Source organism: Stegostoma tigrinum, chromosome 37, assembly GCF_030684315.1.
Source record: "Stegostoma tigrinum isolate sSteTig4 chromosome 37, sSteTig4.hap1, whole genome shotgun sequence".
Lineage (NCBI taxonomy): Eukaryota > Metazoa > Chordata > Chondrichthyes > Orectolobiformes > Stegostomatidae > Stegostoma > Stegostoma tigrinum.
The window spans coordinates 27,193,015-27,213,302 of NC_081390.1; the positions used below are offsets into that span (position 1 = coordinate 27,193,015).

The 20,288-nt window shown below is 41.0% G+C and overlaps 1 protein-coding gene across 4 annotated transcripts in view; it reads left to right on the top strand.

The window, feature by feature from the left end:
* The window catches only part of ccser2a (coiled-coil serine-rich protein 2a), a 625,227-nt gene that overhangs the window by 436,245 nt on the left and 168,694 nt on the right, over positions 1-20,288 (top strand). For all 4 annotated transcript variants that reach the window (XM_059640304.1, XM_059640306.1, XM_059640305.1 and 1 more), the window contains one exon: positions 11,797-11,865. In XM_059640304.1, coding sequence (XP_059496287.1) covers positions 11,797-11,865 — 69 coding nt within the window. The remainder of the gene's footprint in view (positions 1-11,796; positions 11,866-20,288) is intronic.

Genomic DNA, 20,288 nt, shown 5'->3' on the forward strand with positions numbered 1-20,288 from the left:
AAGTGGGGTAATTTATGATTGACTAAGTAATGAAGAGTTGAAGCCAATAAGAGAGAGACTATTCAATCTTGCTGCTGGCTAGAATCTATTTATACACGTATAAGATTATGAAATGCTGTGTATAATGGAACTGATTTATAAAATCAATTCAGTGCATGCAATTTCTTTCCTTCCCTGTTCTACCATCAGATCTTTTTGCTCTTGCTATAGCTCCTTCTAATCTAGAATTGAAAGCTAGCCTAATGGCAACTATTCAACCACTGTCGATTGTTGTTAACAAAAGAAAAATCCATCTGGTTCATTACTGTCCTTTAGGGAAGGAAATTTGTCATCTGAATGTGGTCTGACATACGTGTGACTCCAGATTCACAGCAATGTGGTTGATTCTCAACTTCCCTACAGACAGTGAGGGATGGACAGTAAATGCTGACCTAACCAGCAATGCCCATGTCCTATTAACATTTTGTTTAAACAGTTTAATTCCTATGCTGCATTAGCAGAACAGCCTGGTTTCAGCAGTGCTTCATTTGATCTTCTGCTTATAGAATTGTAGAATCACTACAATACAGATAAAGGCCATTCAGCCGATCGAATCTGCACTCACCTGTGGACAGCATCTCACCCTATTCCCTACAACACTGCATTAATGATCAGTAATCTACTTAGCCTGAACATCTCTAGACACTACAGGGCAATTTAGCATGACCAAATCACCTAATCAGTACATTTCTGATAGTCCAGTCTGGCTCTGATAACTTTCTCTTTACCTTTAATATTGACACAAAAATATGGTTGTTTTGTAAAATGTTAACCATTTTGGCTTTTAAATAACACGTTTAAATACATACTCATGCACTGGGTATTTTTGCAAGTATTTATAATGTGCATAAATCTGGAACATTTAGGAATACTAGAAACTCATAAAAGGTAGCTCAGAATCTGCGGTCTTTTTCACATTCTTTTTAACTGGGTGAGATTCAGCATATTCTAAATTATATTCTTTGCAATGTATTCTGATGGCTGTGTGAATGCTAGTCCCCCATTAACTGCAGTAGGAAGAGAGATCAAATGTACCAGAAATTTCAAGACCACAAAAGAGATTTGTGAGACAATGGGGAAGAGAAGTGACAAATACAAGGCTGATAGCAGGAGAAATGTTGAGGGACATCAAGAACATGAGAAGGAAAGTGTTCACGAGTGAGTATATTGAAGGAGAAAGAGGCATATATAATTGACAGCAGAAGCACAGAAAAATAGCAATAGAAAGACAAACACTTTTTTGTCTGTAAGCAGTTAAGGGGATGTGATGGCCTAATGGTATGATTGCTGGAATGTCTGCTGGGTTCAGAGACCCAGCTAACCATGGCACATGGTGGAATTTGAATTTGATAAATATCTGGAATTAAGGATCCAACAATGACTGTGAATCCAGTGTCAATTGTTGGAAAAACCCATCTAGTTTACTAATGTTCTTTAGGGAAGGTAGCGGCCATCCTTACCTGGTCTGGCCTACATGTGGCTCCAGACTCTGAACTGAACTCTGGGTAGTTAATGCTGCCCAGCCAGCGATGTCCCTCATCGCGTGAATGAATAATGAAATAAAAAAAATTACATTGGAGAATAGCTGGAAAACAAATGCAGGAATTACAGCAGATCGGTCAACATTAAAGGAAGGAACACTCGGCCTAACCCACCGCTTTGACTGAAGTTTTGATTATCTGACCTAATAACTTTGAACTAAATAACAATGTGGTGTTTTGTTTTGTATGAGGCATCTTGGGCCATAGTTTCTCTATGCTCAGAAAAATTAGTCAGAGAATGAAATCATCATGTTGCGTCAGTGTTGAGAAGAAGAAATGGTAAGTTCAATCAATCTGTTGTATAAAGAAAACACAGCACCAGAGTCAATTTATAAAAAAAACTGTCACTGCCATCATCAAGCAGCAATCATTCAATTTAGTTTCTATGACATGGCTGTGATTCAACTTGTATAATACAATGTACTGGAGCTTGCATCTATTTGGCATCCCAATCAAAGAAAATGTAACTCATCACTATCTAAAGCTACTGCAGAAACATGTTTCCTCTGTAGATATGAGATTCCACACTGTTGAGTGACAGAGAATGCAGACTTCAGATCTGACTGGCAGCCCCTCACTTGTAATGTAAAAAGGAAAGAAGTAAATGGTTTGAAAGGATGCATCACAGAAATTGTTTAGACATGCTTCAACATCATTAAGAAGCTTCACTTCAGAACTTCAACTTGAATTAATGAAATCATAACAGACCATTTATAAATTAATGGGTCATAATCTTATTCCAGGAATGAAAATATATTGAGCTCATGAAAGTTAATAAGTGGATGGTAGGAGATTTGACGCAAAAGAATTCAGACAAGTGGGAAAGAAAATAGATGACTCACCAAACCTTAATACTGTGAATATTTCTAAGTGTAGAAGTATATGTCGAATATTTGAGTTGGATTGTTCATGAAGTTCATTTAAGCATCTTGGACTTCTTCTAAGTTCACTTTTCATGACAAATTATATACAAAGAAAATAATTTATTTGATAATCTTATTAGCATTATAGCTGTTTGAGTTTTGATTAAATCATTATTGCATCTTAAATATCCAGAAACAGTGCTTAACAATAGTGCTGTTGAACAGAAAATGGATGCCAAGCTAAAGAGAGAGATTTTAAAAGGAGAAATGGAAGTGAGGTGAAGGAGATGAAGTGAAAGTTTCATAGAAAAGGTTGGAAAAGGTAGATTGAAAGAAGTGAGGGGACAGGTCAAGGCCAAGTGGATGAGAATTTTGAATTGGAGGTGTTGAGAAACCAGGAACCGTTGTAGATGCACAAGCCATGAAATGTAAATACACCGTAAATGGATGGAAATTAGCCTGACTTTGGCAGGAGGTAAACTTGGTGTTACTCTTCCTTTCTCCAGGAAAAATAGAGAGGTGGCTAATCTAGCGTTTTGCAAAAATGAGAGGCATGATGCAAATGGATAGAATCAAACAACAAATTCAGTGTCAAAACCAGCCGGTTTTCTCAATAAAAACCGAAAGAGTTGCGGATGCTGTAAGTCAGTAACAAAAACTGAAATCGCTGGAAAACCTTAGCAGGTCTGGCAGCATCTGTGGAGAGAAATCAAAGTTAATATTTCGGGGCGGGTGATCCTTCAGTTCTGAGGCAGGGTTATCAGACCCAAAATGTTACACCTGATTTCTCTCCGCAGATGCTGCCACACCTAAGCTTTTCCAGCAATTTCTAATTTTGTGTCAACCAGTTTTCTTAATGCATTCCAAACCTTTGATCTGACTGGAAGAAGGCATTTTAAATTTTGGAACTGAAACCATCACAAACTGACTTTGATTTTTACAATCAGTTTCTAAATATTCCAAAGTAGTGCGTGGGTGCTTATTCTCCCTACTGTTTGAGTCAAGATTAAAACCTTTGCAAATGCTTAAGTGAATAGATTTGGATCATCTCTTTGAAACATGAAATTAAAATCTTTCTGCAGGATGGTCTTGAGTTAAATAATGACTTCTATTTAGTGTCATGAATAAGAAAGATGGGGATGTTTACAGCTCATCCCTAGTTGTCTGAAAGCTGCTTCATTGAAATGCTGCAGTCCTTGTGGAGATGACATCCCCGTCATGATGTTGGAGAAGGCATTTGTTATTCACCTCTGATAATTTTGACTTATTGTTCTAAGATGTTTAAACTTCAGTTTTAGTCCTTTAATAATACTGAAGCAACAGAGAGATCTTGGAGTCCACGTCCATAGATCCCTCAAAGTTGTCACCCAAGTTGATGGGGTTGTTAAGGAGGCACATGGTGTGTTGGCTTTCATTGGCAGGAGAATTGAGTTTAAGAGCCACGAGGTTATGCTGCAACTCTATAAAACCCTGGTTAGACCACACTTGGAATATTGTGTTCAGTTCTAGTAACTTCAATTACGGAAAGATGTGGAAGCTTTAGAGAGGGTGCAGAGGTGATTTACCAGGATGCTGCCGGGACTGGAGGGCAGGTCTTATGAGGAAAGGTTGGGGGAGCTAGGGCTTTTCTCGTTGGAGTGAAGAAGGATGAGAGGTGACTTGATAGAGGTGTACCAGATGATGAGAGGTATAGATAGAGTGGATAGCCAGAGACTTTTTCCTAGTGCAGGATTGACTGTTATGAGGGGGCATAATTTTAAGGTGATTGGAGGAAGGTATGGGGAGATGTCAGAGGTAGGTTCTTTACACAGAGTGGTGGGTGTGTGGAATGTGCTGCTGGCAGTGGTAGTGGAGTCAGCTTCATGAGGGACGGTTAAGCGACTCTTGGATAGGCACAGGGATGATAGTAAAATGAAAGATATGCAGGTTAGTTTGATCTTGTAGTAGAATAATAGGTCTGCACAACATCATGGGCCGAAAGACCTGCAATGTGCTGTGCTGTTCTATGTTCTTGTTCTAATAGTGTGAATCCTCCCATTTATTCAAAACATTGCTGATTTTTCATTATTTTTGTTTTATTCTTTAATCAATTTCTTTGGCGTTGTGAACTGGGAACTGAGTTAAAGTGTGCTAATTTTTGGACTATGGGTAATTGCTTGCATTAAAAGGAAAACAAAGCAAATTCACTTTTATTTATTCATGAGAACAGGCCTGGAAATTAATTGCAGGCTGGGATTTGGCAGATGCTTTGTCACCGTGGAAGAGCATTATGTTTAAATGGTGAACAGGAGTTAGCTATTAATGAGGTCAGTACCTGGGAATTGGTTCCAGCAAGTCTGGAAAAGACTTTGTGCTCAAGCAGATATTAATGGTAACTGGGACCCCATGGAGGAGGTGGTCAGTCTGTCAGGGAGTGGCCAGAGTTTGAATTGGGTTTTAAACTGTGTTTTCAGTGGAAAAAGGAATCTGACTGATGCTGTAGTATGAAGATTTGAAAGTTCCCTATCTAACTTCCCATGAGCAGCTCTTGGAAGGTCAGAAGATAAAAAAATAAAGTGGTAAGTGTTACTGCCTCTACCTATGTGAATTAAAAAGGTGACCCTGTTCAATATTTTCTAAAAATCAACTAAGAAGCTATCATCTATGCCTGTAGAAAAGCGCATTGTGAAAATCACTTAAGTAATCTGGCCAGATTACTTGTTCGTTAACTGTGTTTGTTTGTCTGTCTGTTTTGTCTATGAATGGGGCTGAATAAACCAAGGTTATGTGCTTTAAAGTGTAGACCAATTCAATTTTTTAAAACTCTGTTAAAGTTACTGTATTAATAAATAGCTCAGTCTGGAACTGGTTATTTCAAAAAGTAGTTAGGAACTGTTGGGTCAATTTTCAGCGTCTTTGACAGTTTTAATTCTACTGAGTTGTGAAAACAGAGATGGAAAGCCTGATTCAATTCGGCTGTCTGTCTCTGTGTCATAGCACGTTGCTCTATTTAAATATAACATGGTACTTTTAAATAAGTTGCACACACAATTCATTTTCTCTTTTTTAAAAGAAAGACACTCTCTTTTGATTTGAAAATGAGGAACTGTACTGCACAATGCAGCTCCATTTGGAAACTTGTGAAAGAACAATGGGACTTTGTTCACTACTAAATACATTTATCTGTTCAGCCATAATGAATGAGCTACATCTGAATAACTTGGAGAAACTGAGAGATCATGCCTTCTACCATGCTACATCAACAAAAAATTATAAAAGGGGTGTATTGCATAAGCTTCAGATCAAAGTTAGAGATAAGATTCAGGAGTTTAATGATTGATGTTTTGTTTAGAGAATATGAAGTTGTTTTATTTTTTTCAATCCATCGATCTTACATGCACCTTTTTAATCATAGGACAGGGCTATATTCATCAAAGGAAGCAGGGATGGTTATGTCAGGATGACCGCTTTGCCCCTTCTGTTTCTGCCATCTTGTATGCAAGAGCAATTCATCAGGTGCCAGTCCCCTGCCTTTACTCTGATTCCGTGAATTTTCTGTCTTTATTAGAGAATAATCTGTTTTTTGATATCCTTGTTTGACCCTATCTCCACTCGAAGCTCAGGCAGTCCATTTCAGACCACTTGCTTTTTCCTCATGTCACCACTACTCATTTTGCTAAATACCTTAAATCTGCATCCGCATTCTTTTTCCTTCTACCGACGGGAACAGTTTCTCCCTATCTACTCTGTCCAGACACCCCATGATTTAAAAAAAACCCAACAAATCCCATTTTAAATTTATCCTCTCTGAGGAAAACAGTCCCACCTTCTCCAAGAGCTGCTGATGCTGGAGTCAGAGAGCTGAAGAAGGGTCCCGACCTGAAACGTCAGCTTTCCTGCTCCTCTGATGCTGCCTGGCCTGCTGTGTTCTGCCAGCTTCACATTGTATTATCCTTATCTTCTCCAAGGTGTTTAGGTCAGATGACACACAACACCAGGTTATAGTTCAACAGGTTTGTTTGAATTGTCACTTCACCTGACGTAGGGATAGCGCTTTGGAAGCTTGTGATTTCAAACCTGTTGAACTACAACCTGGTTAACAAAGTGTGAAGCTGGATGAACACAGCAGGCCAGGCAGCATCTCAGGAGCACAAAAGCTGATGTTTTGGGCCTAGACCCTTCTTCAGAGAGGAAGAGTCTAGGCCCGAAACGTCAGCTTTTGTGCTCCTGAGATGCTGCTTGGCCTGCTGTGTTCACCCAGCTTCACACTTTGTTATCTCGGATTCTCCAGCATCTGCAGTTCCCATTATCTCTGAACCACAACCTGGTGCTGTGTGACTCCTGACCTTGTCCACTCCAGCCCAACACCGGCACCTCCACGATGTGTTTAGGTAACTGAAATCCCTCATCCCAGGAACCATTCTCTTGTACCCTTTTTTGCACCCTGTCTAATGCCTTCACATCCTTTGTAATTTGCAGTGTCTGGAAGTGGACAGAATACTCCAGTTGAGGCTGAACCAGTGTTTAACCAGGCTGAATTTAGTATGCTGCCTACCTTCTCTAGTGCTCATTTGCCATGCCTGATGTCATTTGTTTGGGAATGCCCCCAATGATTTTTTTGTGACTGGGGCCGACTGATCCAAATTATTTGCTTCACCAGCACTGCCCAGATCATTGAATCTACTTTTACTTCTCTCCATGTGGATAGTCCAGTTTTAAACTCCATCAGCTAGGGATTGTAACTTCAACTGGGGATCCATTACCTGTTAAAATGTCTGGAAAGATTCCCAAGGCTGGTGAAACAAAAACATAATTTGCTGGAAAAACTCAGCAGGTCTGGCAGTACTTTTGGGATGAAAACTCTGCTCTCTCTTCACAGGTGCTGCTAACCTGCTGAGTTTTTCCAGCAATTTCTGTTTATTTTTTGTTAATGATTTCCAGCAGCTGATTTTTTTTGTCCAAACATGAGAAATTTCAATGGTGCAGGTAGTTGGGACTGTACAGAAAGCCAGGACTGCTTTCCTTGAGGAAGGAAAGGCTGTGGGAGGTTTAGAATAGAATAGAAATTTATTGTCACGTGTACTTTTACATGAAAAATACGGTGAAAAGTTTTAAAAGTCGCCCCACTGCGGAGCATACATAATAATTAAAAAGAAGTAAAATTAAGACGTAGTTCATCACAATTCAGTTAATAGCTCCTGGGCGCAGACAAAGTTGATTTAAGGAACGATAGAATATCCTGAAGATGCAGCTGGGGCGAGACTGTCATTCTGGTACAAGACAGCCATGCCAGGCCGCTGGAATACTGGGTCGGAAACCTCTCTCAAAGAAGACCACCATGCAGGGCCGAGACCACCGCTCCTGGACGAGGCCGTCTGCAAGGCTGCTGGAATACCGAGATGCTGAAGATGAAGAAAACCTCCACGTGTGGACAAGACCTCCACACAATGCCTAAACCGCCTGGGCCTAGCTGCAGACCTGGAGCCTCAGCCTCGCCTGCGAGTCCAGGCCAGCGGAGTCAGCCCAGGACAAGCTCCTCTCTTGGCAGCAGACCCCAGGCAGCAGTGGAGCCATGCCTGGTGCTGCCGCTGCTGCCACTGCAGATGCTGCCTCCCTCACCCATTTCTTAAAAAAAAAAGAAAAACAAAAGGAAAAGAGCTAAAGAAAAAGGAAGAGAAAAGAGACAGAAAGCCGACAGGAATGGACGAGCCCTGGGCTCGGGCCAGCTATTCTGCCACTGAAATAACTGCACAGAAGCTGGTATCCTGTCGCCCTTTATTTACTTTTGTATAGTTTACTGGCTTTGGCCAGACAGCTTGGAGTCAGTCCCATGGACTGAGGAGATTCAAAGTCCCTGATGATACTTTATTCTTTCTTTCTTTCATTCTTTTTTTTTAAACCCATGTTGTGTGCGTGCAGATGTGAAACAGTGGTTTAAAAAAAAGGGGTGCAAATAACTTTATTAATATACCATCACCAGGAAAAACACCCATGTGACCAAAAGAGCCCCTATCAATCAGAACCTCTAGGGTCAGCAAGGGCTTCCTGATTGGCCCAGGTTAACAAGACAAATCAAGGATCTTGTTGAGCAATGAATCTAGTGCCATTGCTGGTTCCAATCACTGGAATTCTTAGGAATTCTAAGCTGGAGATACTCAAGATCATGTGGTATTTGGTCAGAGTGGATCAGGAGAAAGGGTTCCGTGTTGTGGGAGGGTTGAGAATGAGATGGCGCAGACTACCCGAAGAAGGATTGACCTGAACTGGAAGTTTTATTGGGTGTATTCAGAATCTGGAATGCAGTGCCTGGGAATGTGGTGGAGGCAGATTCACTTGAGGCTTTCAAGAGGGTGTAAAATAATTATCCGAAAAGGAAGAATGTACAGGTCACGGAGGAAGAGTGGCACTAGAATCATTGCTCATTCCCCAGAGCCAGCTCAATGGCCTCCCGTGCTGGAGTAATTCTGTGATTCAAGCTAAAACTTGTATGCGACGTTTAAAATCGAGTGTGTCCTCGAATGTAATTTCAGGCTCTTTTGAACTCTACAGTGTAACTCTCTGTATAGTAAGTTCACTCCCAATGGCAGCAGACTCAGGGAAAGCAAACTCTGGGAAAGCAATTTGAGGAAGGATTTTTAAGAAGCTAACCTTCTCTGTCCTATTTTAATTGGGTCCTTTATTATGTGAACTAAGCAGAATTACAAACAATAATAGCTAAAAGGGTATGAAATTGAAGTAGTAAGAAAATTCTGCAGCTGACCGGATGATCCTTGAATCCCTAGTGTGGAAAGAGGCCATTCAGCCCATTGATTCAGCCCAACCTGCCAAGGAGCATCTCACATGGCGTTTTTTTTTAATCATGGCTAACAACTAACACGCATATATCTGTACACTGGAAAAGTTTTTATCATGGCCAATGCACCCAAAGCTGTACATCATTGGACTGCGGGTTGAAACTGGAGCACCTGGAGGAAACACATGCTGACACCAGGAGAAATGTACAAACTCCACACAGTCACCCCAAGGCTGGAATCAAACCCAGGTCCCTGGCGTTGTAAGGCTGTAGTACTAACCGCTTTGCGACCCTGTGCATTTAGTGCCACTTTAGTAACTTGCAGCTTAGCATCAGTGACTATAGCTTTCTCTGGAGCAAGATGTTTTGACAACAGTTATTACTTTGAAGTAGTTCCCAGATCTGTAAGAAAATGCAAGGGTGTCCTGATTTCCCAGTTTTAGAAACTTAAATTATATGGTTCTCTTCACTCACAACATTGTTTTACATTCCAGCCTCACGCAGGCCACCACCATCTTCTCGAAGACAATCAGGGATGGAGAACAAGTGCTGGCCCAGCCAGTGACACCCACATCCCACTAGTGAATTGTTAAAAATTTAACTTCATCAAAAGCAAGGTTTGAAAGTCAAAGCATTTTGTTGTTTAGAATCCCAGAGATAGAAGCAAATACCTGTGAAAGGGCAGGTTCAGAGTCAATGAAAATGAACTGAAATGAGGAAAGAGGAGCAAGTCAGCAATTTGGTTTAAAAGCCTGTAGTTCAGGTACATTATCCTTCTGTTTTACATGAAGAAGTTCTGGCATAGAAAATGTAATTATTTTTGAGCAGTATTTTTTTTGTCATGACCTGATATTAGAATTACAGTAATCTGACAATATAAATTTACTGATATACACGTGTATTCAACTCTTTGAAGTATTTACTGATTTAAAGGGTCCAAGCACATTTGCATCACAACAGACGTGCTGCATTTAAAGGGTGTTATTTATGATTTGCATTTCCATCCCCAGTGCAGCAACTCCTTGACCAAAATCTTTCAAGAAGGAATGGGGTCACAGACAATGAATTTTCACCCAAACTTTTGAGAGCAGACCCGACCTTTAGTTTGAAATGTGATCAGCAAAAAATTGTATGCAAGCTATATGCATTAATTAAAATAAACATGACCTGTGAACTTGTCACTCCAATAAAGTAATTACTAATATTCAGCTTAGTTATCATGATTAATAAAGGAATGTATTGATAATTACATTTGAGATCAGCATGAGAGGAATGCTACTGAGCTACTGTCCTAGCCACCTGTGAATGTTCATGAGTACTTCAGGATATTTTTGTCTTTGTTTCCCCAAGATGAGCTGGAAGGGTTTCATTCCCTGCTATTACCTCGCTGAAATGAATGTTGCTCCTTTGCGAGGGTAAACTGACTGTTGTTTAGTGTATGTGAGGCTGGATGAACTCAGCAGGCCAAGCAGCATCTCAGGAGCACAAAAGCTGACGTTTCGGGCCTAGACCCTTCATCAGAGAGGGGGATGGGGGGAGGGAACTGGAATAAATAGGGAGAGAGGGGGAGGCGGACCGAAGATGGAGAGTAAAGAAGATAGGTGGAGAGGGTGTAGGTGGGGAGGTAGGGAGGGGATAGGTCAGTCCAGGGAAGACGGACAGGTCAAGGAGGTGGGATGAGGTTAGTAGGTAGCTGGGGGTGCGGCTTGGGGTGGGAGGAAGGGATGGGTGAGAGGAAGAACCGGTTAGGGAGGCAGAGACAGGTTGGACTGGTTTTGGGATGCAGTGGGTGGGGGGGAAGAGCTGGGCTGGTTGTGTGGTGCAGTGGGGGGAGGGGATGAACTGGGCTGGTTTAGGGATGCAGTGGGGGAAGGGGAGATGCTCTTCCCCCCCACCCACTGCATCCCAAAACCAGTCCAACCTGTCTCTGCCTCCCTAACCGGTTCTTCCTCTCACCCATCCCTTCCTCCCACCCCAAGCCGCACCCCCAGCTACCTACTAACCTCATCCCACCTCCTTGACCTGTCCGTCTTCCCTGGACTGACCTATCCCCTCCCTACCTCCCCACCTACACCCTCTCCACCTATCTTCTTTGCTCTCCATCTTCGGTCCGCCTCCCCCTCTCTCCCTATTTATTCCAGTTCCCTCCCCCCATCCCCCTCTCTGATGAAGGGTCTAGGCCCGAAACGTCAGCTTTTGTGCTCCTGAGATGCTGCTTGGCCTGCTGTGTTCATCCAGCCTCACATTTTATTATCTTGGAATCTCCAGCATCTGCAGTTCCCATTATCTCTGTTGTTTAGTGTGGGCAGCACGTCCAAGTGCAGTCTGCCCTAAATACTGTGTTAATGCAAGCACACTGTTGTCAGGCTTCCGGACCCTGGAACGATGTCCCTGCTAGCTGTTTTTGCTGCCTGTTTCTGCCCTGACAGAATGAGCATGGACTGGAAATTGAAATCCACATCTCCCTGTCAATGCATTTCAAGCCAGATAGTGTAAAATTTGCAGTCATAGGTCAAGTTTCCGCTTATCTTTATGTTTGGAAATCACTTGACTTAGATTTCTGTATCAATTTGTTTTTCAGAATGATGATGGCTCCCCAGTAATGTCACCAATGCAGGAACAAGCTGAGGCCATAAACTCCACAGATAAGGTACAGTGTTCATCCTTCCTTCACTTGGAGCGTATTGAATAAAGAGATATATTTATGAACACTTTCTATCAATCTCCTATAATTGGAACCATGCTGAAATTTAAATGTGAAATATCCCTTTTCTTTTAAAGTTTAATGTAATCCCAGTTATTTAAGGCAATACATTGTGCACAGTTCATTACTACTTTGCACGTGCAAATTCATTGCAATTACGTAGATATTCCAATTCCTTTCTTTCAAGCAGGAAAGTACTTTCTTTCTTTTTCTTGGTGCTGTGTCAAGGAGTTATATGGTTAAAATCATCTTTAATAAACACAGCTCTGTACAAGGTTTAGAGCTGGATGAAGACAGGCCAAGCAGCATCAGAGGAACAGGAAAGCTGATGTTTCGGGTCTAGACCCTTCTTCAGAAAACCTCCATCATCTACAGTTCCTACTATCTCTGAAACAGCTCTGTACGGATATGCAGGAAATGACAGAAGCACATTTATGTCCACATTTCTAATTTGGTTCATACCCAAGTTGTCCTTCATACTTGATACCATGAAACAGGTTTCAGGGATGGAACACAGTGCAACACAGTTCACTGTAAGCTTATAAGCACTTCATTGCATTACTTTTATGTAAATCTAGAATTAGATAATGATTATTGTAAAATGTACCTTTATCATGAGCTCCACAAGGCCAGTTGAGAACATAAAGACCTAAATTCTTAGGGCAGCCCCCAAATTCAGACTGTGGCAGGGGCAAGAGTGGAAGATTCATCCACATGTACCATCGTAAGAATTGTAAAACTACAGTAAGTGGGAAGAAATTCCAGCCTAACTGTTCCATTCCAAATTGATGGTCCTGAATGGACATCCAACTTCATTTGGCCCCAGAAATTTGTGCCCTTTCACTCAAGGCGAAAGAACCTTGTATCTCTCAGTGGAACTCTTCTTCATTTCAACTGCACAAAATAATCATTTTATATTAAATTGGACTTAACATTATAAATTGACCATTTATTATTTCCAACTTGGCTTTGTATCTTCTCTGCAGTGTATCATTCTTGGCTAAATGACTTCTTTCTTCCCAGAGACACTTATTAGGCCAAAATTGATTCCATCGTGGGTCAGTACTTGGGCCTCAAATATGCAGCGAAAAAGATTGATTAGAGATGTTGATGTAGCATGTTGAAAGCAGCGCATAGTATGATGTCTTGCAATTACATTGTAATTTTATAACAGTTATAAAACCGTTCCAAACTTCACGCCACTATTTGCAATACTGTGCTACAGTTCTGTAATTTGGTTTAAAGGTATTAGCCTTTATTCCCAGATGTTATATCCAAGCTTCTAAACTGTCTGAGCATTTCAAATCTCAAGCTGTCTGGGAACAATTAATTTCTGAAGATTTATTTCTGTGTTGAGATTGCTGCTATATTGTGCCACAGCAGCTTCCTTCTCCTGCAGTACAAAGATACATTTGTCATTTCTCAAATAGCTTTCCTTTATCTTTCTGTTTTCTATTCAAGAGATGTTTCTATTTCCCTCTTGTGTCTACCCTTTTAATGCCAATTCATTCACGTCTTTTTCCTTGCTCATCCCAAATATTATTGTAGTCTCAAACCTCAAAGGCGTATTGTTCTGTCAGCAGGTTCTTTTTCCAAAGTGTGCATCCATTTCCCCCAACAATGAAGGGAAAACAAACAGTTGATGGCATTCTTATAGCCTGTCTATTTTCTTCTGCCCTCACCGATACCTCTCCTCCAAAAACATTCAGCTCAAAGTTCTCATTTGCAAGTAACCTCGACATTTTGGCTCCACCTGACCTCTGCAATCTCTTCGATGTAGTCTTATGTCCCAGCTGGCATTAAGCACTTTTATACAATTGGTTGCAGAATCATCTCCCGGAACCTCTTCAGTTTTGCTGCTTTCAGACTTCTTCAAACTAAGCCCTTTATCAAAACTAATTTGCTCACAGCCTCCAGTTCTTATACTTCAGCTTTGGCATTATCCCTTTGTCATGTACTTTGATGACGTGGAAAAACATCCCAATGGTGTAGCATTGTAGGTAGCTGCTCTTGAGCACAATGTTGTTTGTTATACTTTGTCAGTATGTTTTGTACTCTTGTCTGATTGTTCAGTGTGGAACAAAAAATATTTTACCCCCATTTCAATGAATAATTAAGCTTTGAATTTACCAAGCTAAAATTATATGTAACATAGAGAAGCCATTATCATGATACAAGAAGTTACTAAAAACTAACCAAATTTAGATTTTATAGGTTTTAGGTATGGTTTTGCTGGTTTGATGTTCTACGATTTAAAATATACCCTTATTGTCTTAAACAATAATTTGGAGACTGCTATAAATTGTTCTTTACTGTCTTCCCCCCCACCCCCAATAAACATCTGGGATTGAACCAAACTAACAATGTGGTACTTACTTAACGGTAGTTTCACTACCTTTGTGCCCGGAGGATCTGGTTTCATGTTATCCTTGAGATGCAGCTGTTCAGGTTAATTAAAAGGACTTTGGGGCTCCTTGCACAGTGGTAGTGTCCCTATGTCTGAATCAGAAGGCCTAGCTTCAAGTCCCAACTGGCTGTCATACCACATCTGGACATCCCCAATAGAGAGGACAGGATAAAAATAAAGTACTAAATTAGAGGAGGAGGAAGTTATCTGATTTTGGGATTTGTTAGAAAGCCATTCTTGCCTCTGTTTTTATGTTGAGATTTTCTTCATTTTATATGTTCATTTTTAACTCCATTGCTTTTAATGGGCAAGTAGAGTGCTACTGTTATCCCTTCTGGGTAGTCTGTTGCACTTACTACTATGACAGCTCAATTTTTCAGTGTAGTAATCTAGAAGCCTTTTTGGCGACTGCATTACTGCCGCTCTTAAGCTCAGTCAAGAAAGAACAAGTAAGTTGTGTCATCGTTATTACCAGGGCAACAGCAGAAAATGGCAGCTTGGGCATGAATCAGCACCGTCTGTCACCTTGGCTGTACTCATTTGGTTGTGAAAATTGCATTGAATCATTCATGCTGTGGCCTAACCTTGTAACCTTCACACATTCTTACTCTTGGAGGTTGAGGTCTGCTAAATTCATTGTAAGCATTATGGCTAAATGACTGATATATTTTTAAAAAAGGGTTTGGGAAGGTGGGGCTGGGAGTGGGGACCATTTTAACAAAAATGCACCAGGACCAATCCAAAACTTGGGCAGTAAATCCAGCCACTAGGATTGAAAAAAATAAATTTCTTACTGAGATACAAGCATCACTGGCAATGCCGGCATTTATTTCCCATCTCTAATTGCTTTTCATAACAAAATTTTCAATCGCTACAGTCTTTATAATGCAGGAACACTTAAAATTCTGTTAGGGATTTGTAGGTTTTGGTCCCAGCAATTGTGAAGGAATGGTGATATATGGTTTGTCAGGATTGCGTGTGGTCTGGGGGGCAGTTGTTCCCATGCAACTGTTGCCCTTGTCATTCTCAGTAGAGACTAGGGAATTTTATCAATTAGGGCTAGAATGTATATGTAAATATGGAGCTTTGGGTTCCTTTCCACATAAACTTGCAACATCTCCAATCCTGGCTGATTTTTGCAGTACCTTCAGAGGGGTGGATATCATTAATATATTTTTGATTTGTGACAAGGCTGTGATAGGCAATTATAAGCAAGGACAAAATGTTCAAAGAACATTGCTACACAGGTTATACATAGTATAAATTTGCAAACTTTCTTGCATTAACCTTAATAATCTGTAATCTCATTGAGCACTTGTTCAAGTATTGGCTGCAGCATTACTTAATCATTTATCCAATTGTTATTCAACCAGACCAAATAGATTGTCAGGCAGTGGCTTAATGATACTGAGGACTTCAAGAGGACTAGTTTTTATGGATGGATTGTGTGAGTTGAATAGAAGACAATGGCATTTCCCGATGGCTCTCTTTATAGCGACCTTGCTATTGGCATGAGAACATCTGATCACCACATCTCAATGTCTGCAAATGAGACCTCAAGATAACCCAAATCAGAATTGCTGCTGACCAGAGCATCTGGAGACGAACAGTATGACAAGCCATCAAAAAAGCAGAGGACAAGGGAACTGACCAGATGATGGAAGAGAGAGCCCATTGGAAGGAAAATACCATCAGTTGACCTGCCAATCAACAGTATTCCTGTATGTCAGCTGCGGAAGCATTGGCCAGTCGTAAATTAGCGTGTACAGACTTATTCAATCCAAAATGATGTAGTTTTTTAAACATTTTGTTCTTGCTTATTATTCCTGATTGCAGCTTTATCACAAATAAAAAATAACTTATAGAAATGTATTCCTCCCAAAGCAAGAGCAATAGTCAGTAGAGGGCAGGTCTGCTGGAAGCTTACTTAGAAAGGAACCTGAAGCTGGTGTGTTGGGATATTTCCAGATACATTCTGACCCAGTTGTTAAGACACTGGGTGTTGAAGCAAGTTGATTACCCATTCAGGAGCAGTCTAGCAACGCAGAATTGACGGATGCCAAGAGTTTCAGAATTTAATTCACTATAATGCCCTGTTCCATTATCACCAAATCACAAAACGTTCATGGTACAGAAGTAGGCCATTCAGCCTGCTGGTCTGTACAGGCTGTCCAAATGAGCATTGTGTCTTGGTGAGCTTGTTGTGACCTTCACTGTTTTCTTCTGGATCTAATTCCCAGGGTTCTTTATCCTTCTTTGTACTTGCCTGATCACTCATGACTGTGGGCAGTAATCGTCACTCTGCGGAATTTGATGCTCTGCACACTCTCAACCTCCGTTCCATTGATGTAGATGGGGACGTGTTCTCCTCCTTTCTTTCTGAAGTCAATGATCAATCATTTAGTTTTGCCAACATTGAGAGAGACATTGTTTTCATTGCACCATGTCACCAAGCCCTCTATCTCCCTTCTTCATTTTGATACATCGTTGTTAGATATCTGTCCCACTGTAGTGGTGCCATCAGCAAACTTTTGGATGGTGATCATTCAGAATTTGGTAACACAATTGTGTGTGTACAGGGAGTAGAGTAGGGGCCAGAGGATCCATCCCTCGGGGTGCTCCAGTGTTGAGGGTTACTATGGAGGAGGTGCAGTTATCTATCCTCACTGACTGCGGGCTGTGGGTCAGAAAGCTGAGGATCCAGTTGCAGAGGGTGGAGCCGAGACCAAGGTCACAGAGTTTTCAGATCAGCCTGGAGGGAATAGCTGTGTTGAAGGTGGAACTGTAGTCAACGAGCAGGAGTCTGACGTAGATAATAGGAACTGCAGATGCTGGAAAATCTGAGATAACAAGGTGTGGAGCTAGATGAACACAGCAGACCATGCAGCATCTCAGGAGCAGGAAAGCTGACATTTCGGGCCTAGACCCTTCTTCAGAAACCTTTTTGAATCAGAATTCAACATCAACCAATACAAACCCACAATACCAATAGAAGGCGCATATACAAACATGAAATAAATGATAGTTAAAGATTAATAGGTCCATCAAGTTTCTCCCATTCATTGTTTAACCATTTAACATGACTGTCCAAAGTTTCTAACACCAGTCACCAGTTTACTTCACAGGAAAGGCAAAGAAATAAATCTTTTCAAAAAGCCAATTTTGGTGGTGAATACTACACTATGCACAAACTCACAAGCATACATTTTCAACCAATATAGACATGCACACAAACATTTACCTAAATACACACTCCCCCAACATATTCTCAATCTCTCACACTCTGAAAACCATGCACACTCACCAGCGCACACTCTACCACACACACACTCACTCTCTAAAATGGCACGCACACACTCACCCACACGCTCCCCTACTTATTCATACATTCTGATCCACACTCTGCGCATTTTCACGCTCATTCATACACTCAGCACATAATCACTCACTCTCCCACCCACACATTCATGTCCATCACCCAAATACTTTAAATTAATTATCAAAACAAATGGTGGAAATCACTTTTGCAGAAGAGAGAATGAAGTTGTGGATAAGATCTTTTTCAGTTTAGTCTATGTAACATATTCCAAAACACATTTTGTTGTGCAGCTTGATTACCTTGCATAATGTTGACCTACATTCTGTTCTGCACACTAGTAATTACCAATTAAAATTTATTTCCATTTTGGAAATGAAAACGAGATATAAACCACCCAAAACTGATTAAAACTGACAGCTGAATGAGAAAACATCAAATTTCAGAGTCAAATCTGAAAGGTATTTTGTGCATAAGTGCCTAGCAAAATCCATTCACGGGATTATTTGCTCATTAGCTGGTTTCATTTTCTACACTCTGTGTTTCTTGTATACAGATCTAAACAGCTATAACGAGCAGGAACAGTTGCAAACTGTAGCCCAGCTTTCATTACCAGCAGGGAAATGAGAATATGTTTTTTTTACAGTTTATTGTTATAGTCTGGAGTGTCATGTCTGCGGGGCTGTAGAGGTGGAAGATTCATGGGTGAGTTCGGCAGGAAATTAGATGGTGATATGGCGGGAATAATTGTGTAGCTGTGGCGCCTGAAGTGTAAGGTGCAGGAAAATGGCTTTGGGCGGTACTTTTAGGGATCTGATGCAAGCATGAAGAACCAAACCAAATTCCTAAATCAATTTATAGGTCCCGTGAAGGGTCCTGACCTGAAATGTCAGCTTTCCTGCTCCTCTGATGCTGCCTGGCCTGCTGTGTTCCTCCAGCTCCATACTGTTATCTCTGATATCAGCATCAGCAGTTCTTGCTATCTCATTGGTTTTGTGTTTTTCATAGTGGAACCTACAGTGTGAAAATAGGCCATTTGGCCCAATAAACCCACACCAACCTTCCAAAGAGCATCCCACGCAGACTCACCACCCGACCCTATCCTTGCAACCCTGCATTTTCTCTGGCTAATCCACCTAACTGTCATCCCTGGACACTGTGGGCAATTTAGCCTGGCCAATCCATCTCGCCTGCACATCTTTGGTATGTGGGAGGAAACTGGAGCACTCAGAGGAAACCCACACAGACAGTCACCCAAGACTGGAACTGAATCCAGGTCCCTGGCACTGTGAGGCTGCAGTGCCAACCACTGAGCCACCGTGCTGCAAATGATGTTACCTGAGTGTGCGAATTATGGACGTTTGAATGTACTTGGTGGGACTTGCAAATTAGTCTCGAGCCTCCAAATTTGAAATTGCAACAATGTAACATTATAACGTTACAAATTGGCCAACAAAACCCAGATCTGACGATTGGGAATTGGTAAGATTCCAGCAAAGAGAGAAAGAGACTGATTGAGGGGGATAATAGAATATGAGAATAAACTTGCAAGGAACACTCAAACCAAAATTAAAAGTTGCTATAGTTATATGAAGAGAAAAAAGTTAATGAAAATGAATATAGGTCCCTTTCAGTGACACGGGGGAATTTATAATGGGGATCAAAGAGATGGAAGTCTAATTAACTGCATACTTTACAGTTCTGTCTTCAGAAAGAAGGAAGCAAATAACATCCCAAAAACATGGGGGAACTCGAGGTCTATTGGGAAGAAGAATTGAAAGATAATAGTAGGGAAATGACATTAGGGAAACTATTGGGATTAAAGGCAGCTAAATCCCAGAATCTGATAATCTTCATCCTGGAGTACTTAGGAAGTACCCCTTGAAATAGTAGATGTGCCAGTGGTCACCTTCCACTATAGTTCTGAACACTTCTGGAACGGATCCTACCGAATGAAAGGTTGCTAATGGAAACCCACTTTTTAAGAAAGAAGGCAGAGAGACAATAGCAAATTATGGACCATTTAGCTTGACATTGGTAAAGGGAAACATGCTAGAGTACATTACAAAAGACTTAATAGCAGAGCACTTGGAAGCTAGTTACAGGATCAGAGTCAGCACAGATTTATGAAGGGGAAGTCGTGTGTGACAAATCTGCTGAAATTGTTTTGGATGTAAGTAGAAATTTGATAGAGGGGAGCCGCAAGGCTTTTGATAAGGCCCCGTTTAAGAGATTAAAATGCATATTAATGCGCATGGCATTGAAAGTCATGTACTGGAATGGATTGGACCAGAAACTGGGAGGTAAGGTGTGAGGAGATGAAGAGGTGCTTCAGTATCATTTGGACAAGTTAGGTAAGTGGGCAAATACAGTATCATATGGATAAATGTAAGGTTATCCACTGTGGAGCAAAAGCATTGTTATTTGAATGGTGTGAAGCTGGATGAACACAGTAGGCCAAACACCATCTGGGGAGCAGGAAAGTTTGATGTTTCGGGTCGGGACTCTTCTTCAGAAACCAAAAAGGACGATATAATGATGCAGTTTTGACAGTTAGATCTAATTTGAATGGTCTAATTGAGTTAATCAGAAAATTCACTTTGCTTTTTAGTTTAGGAAGTTCAAATACGTATTAAAGTGAAATGG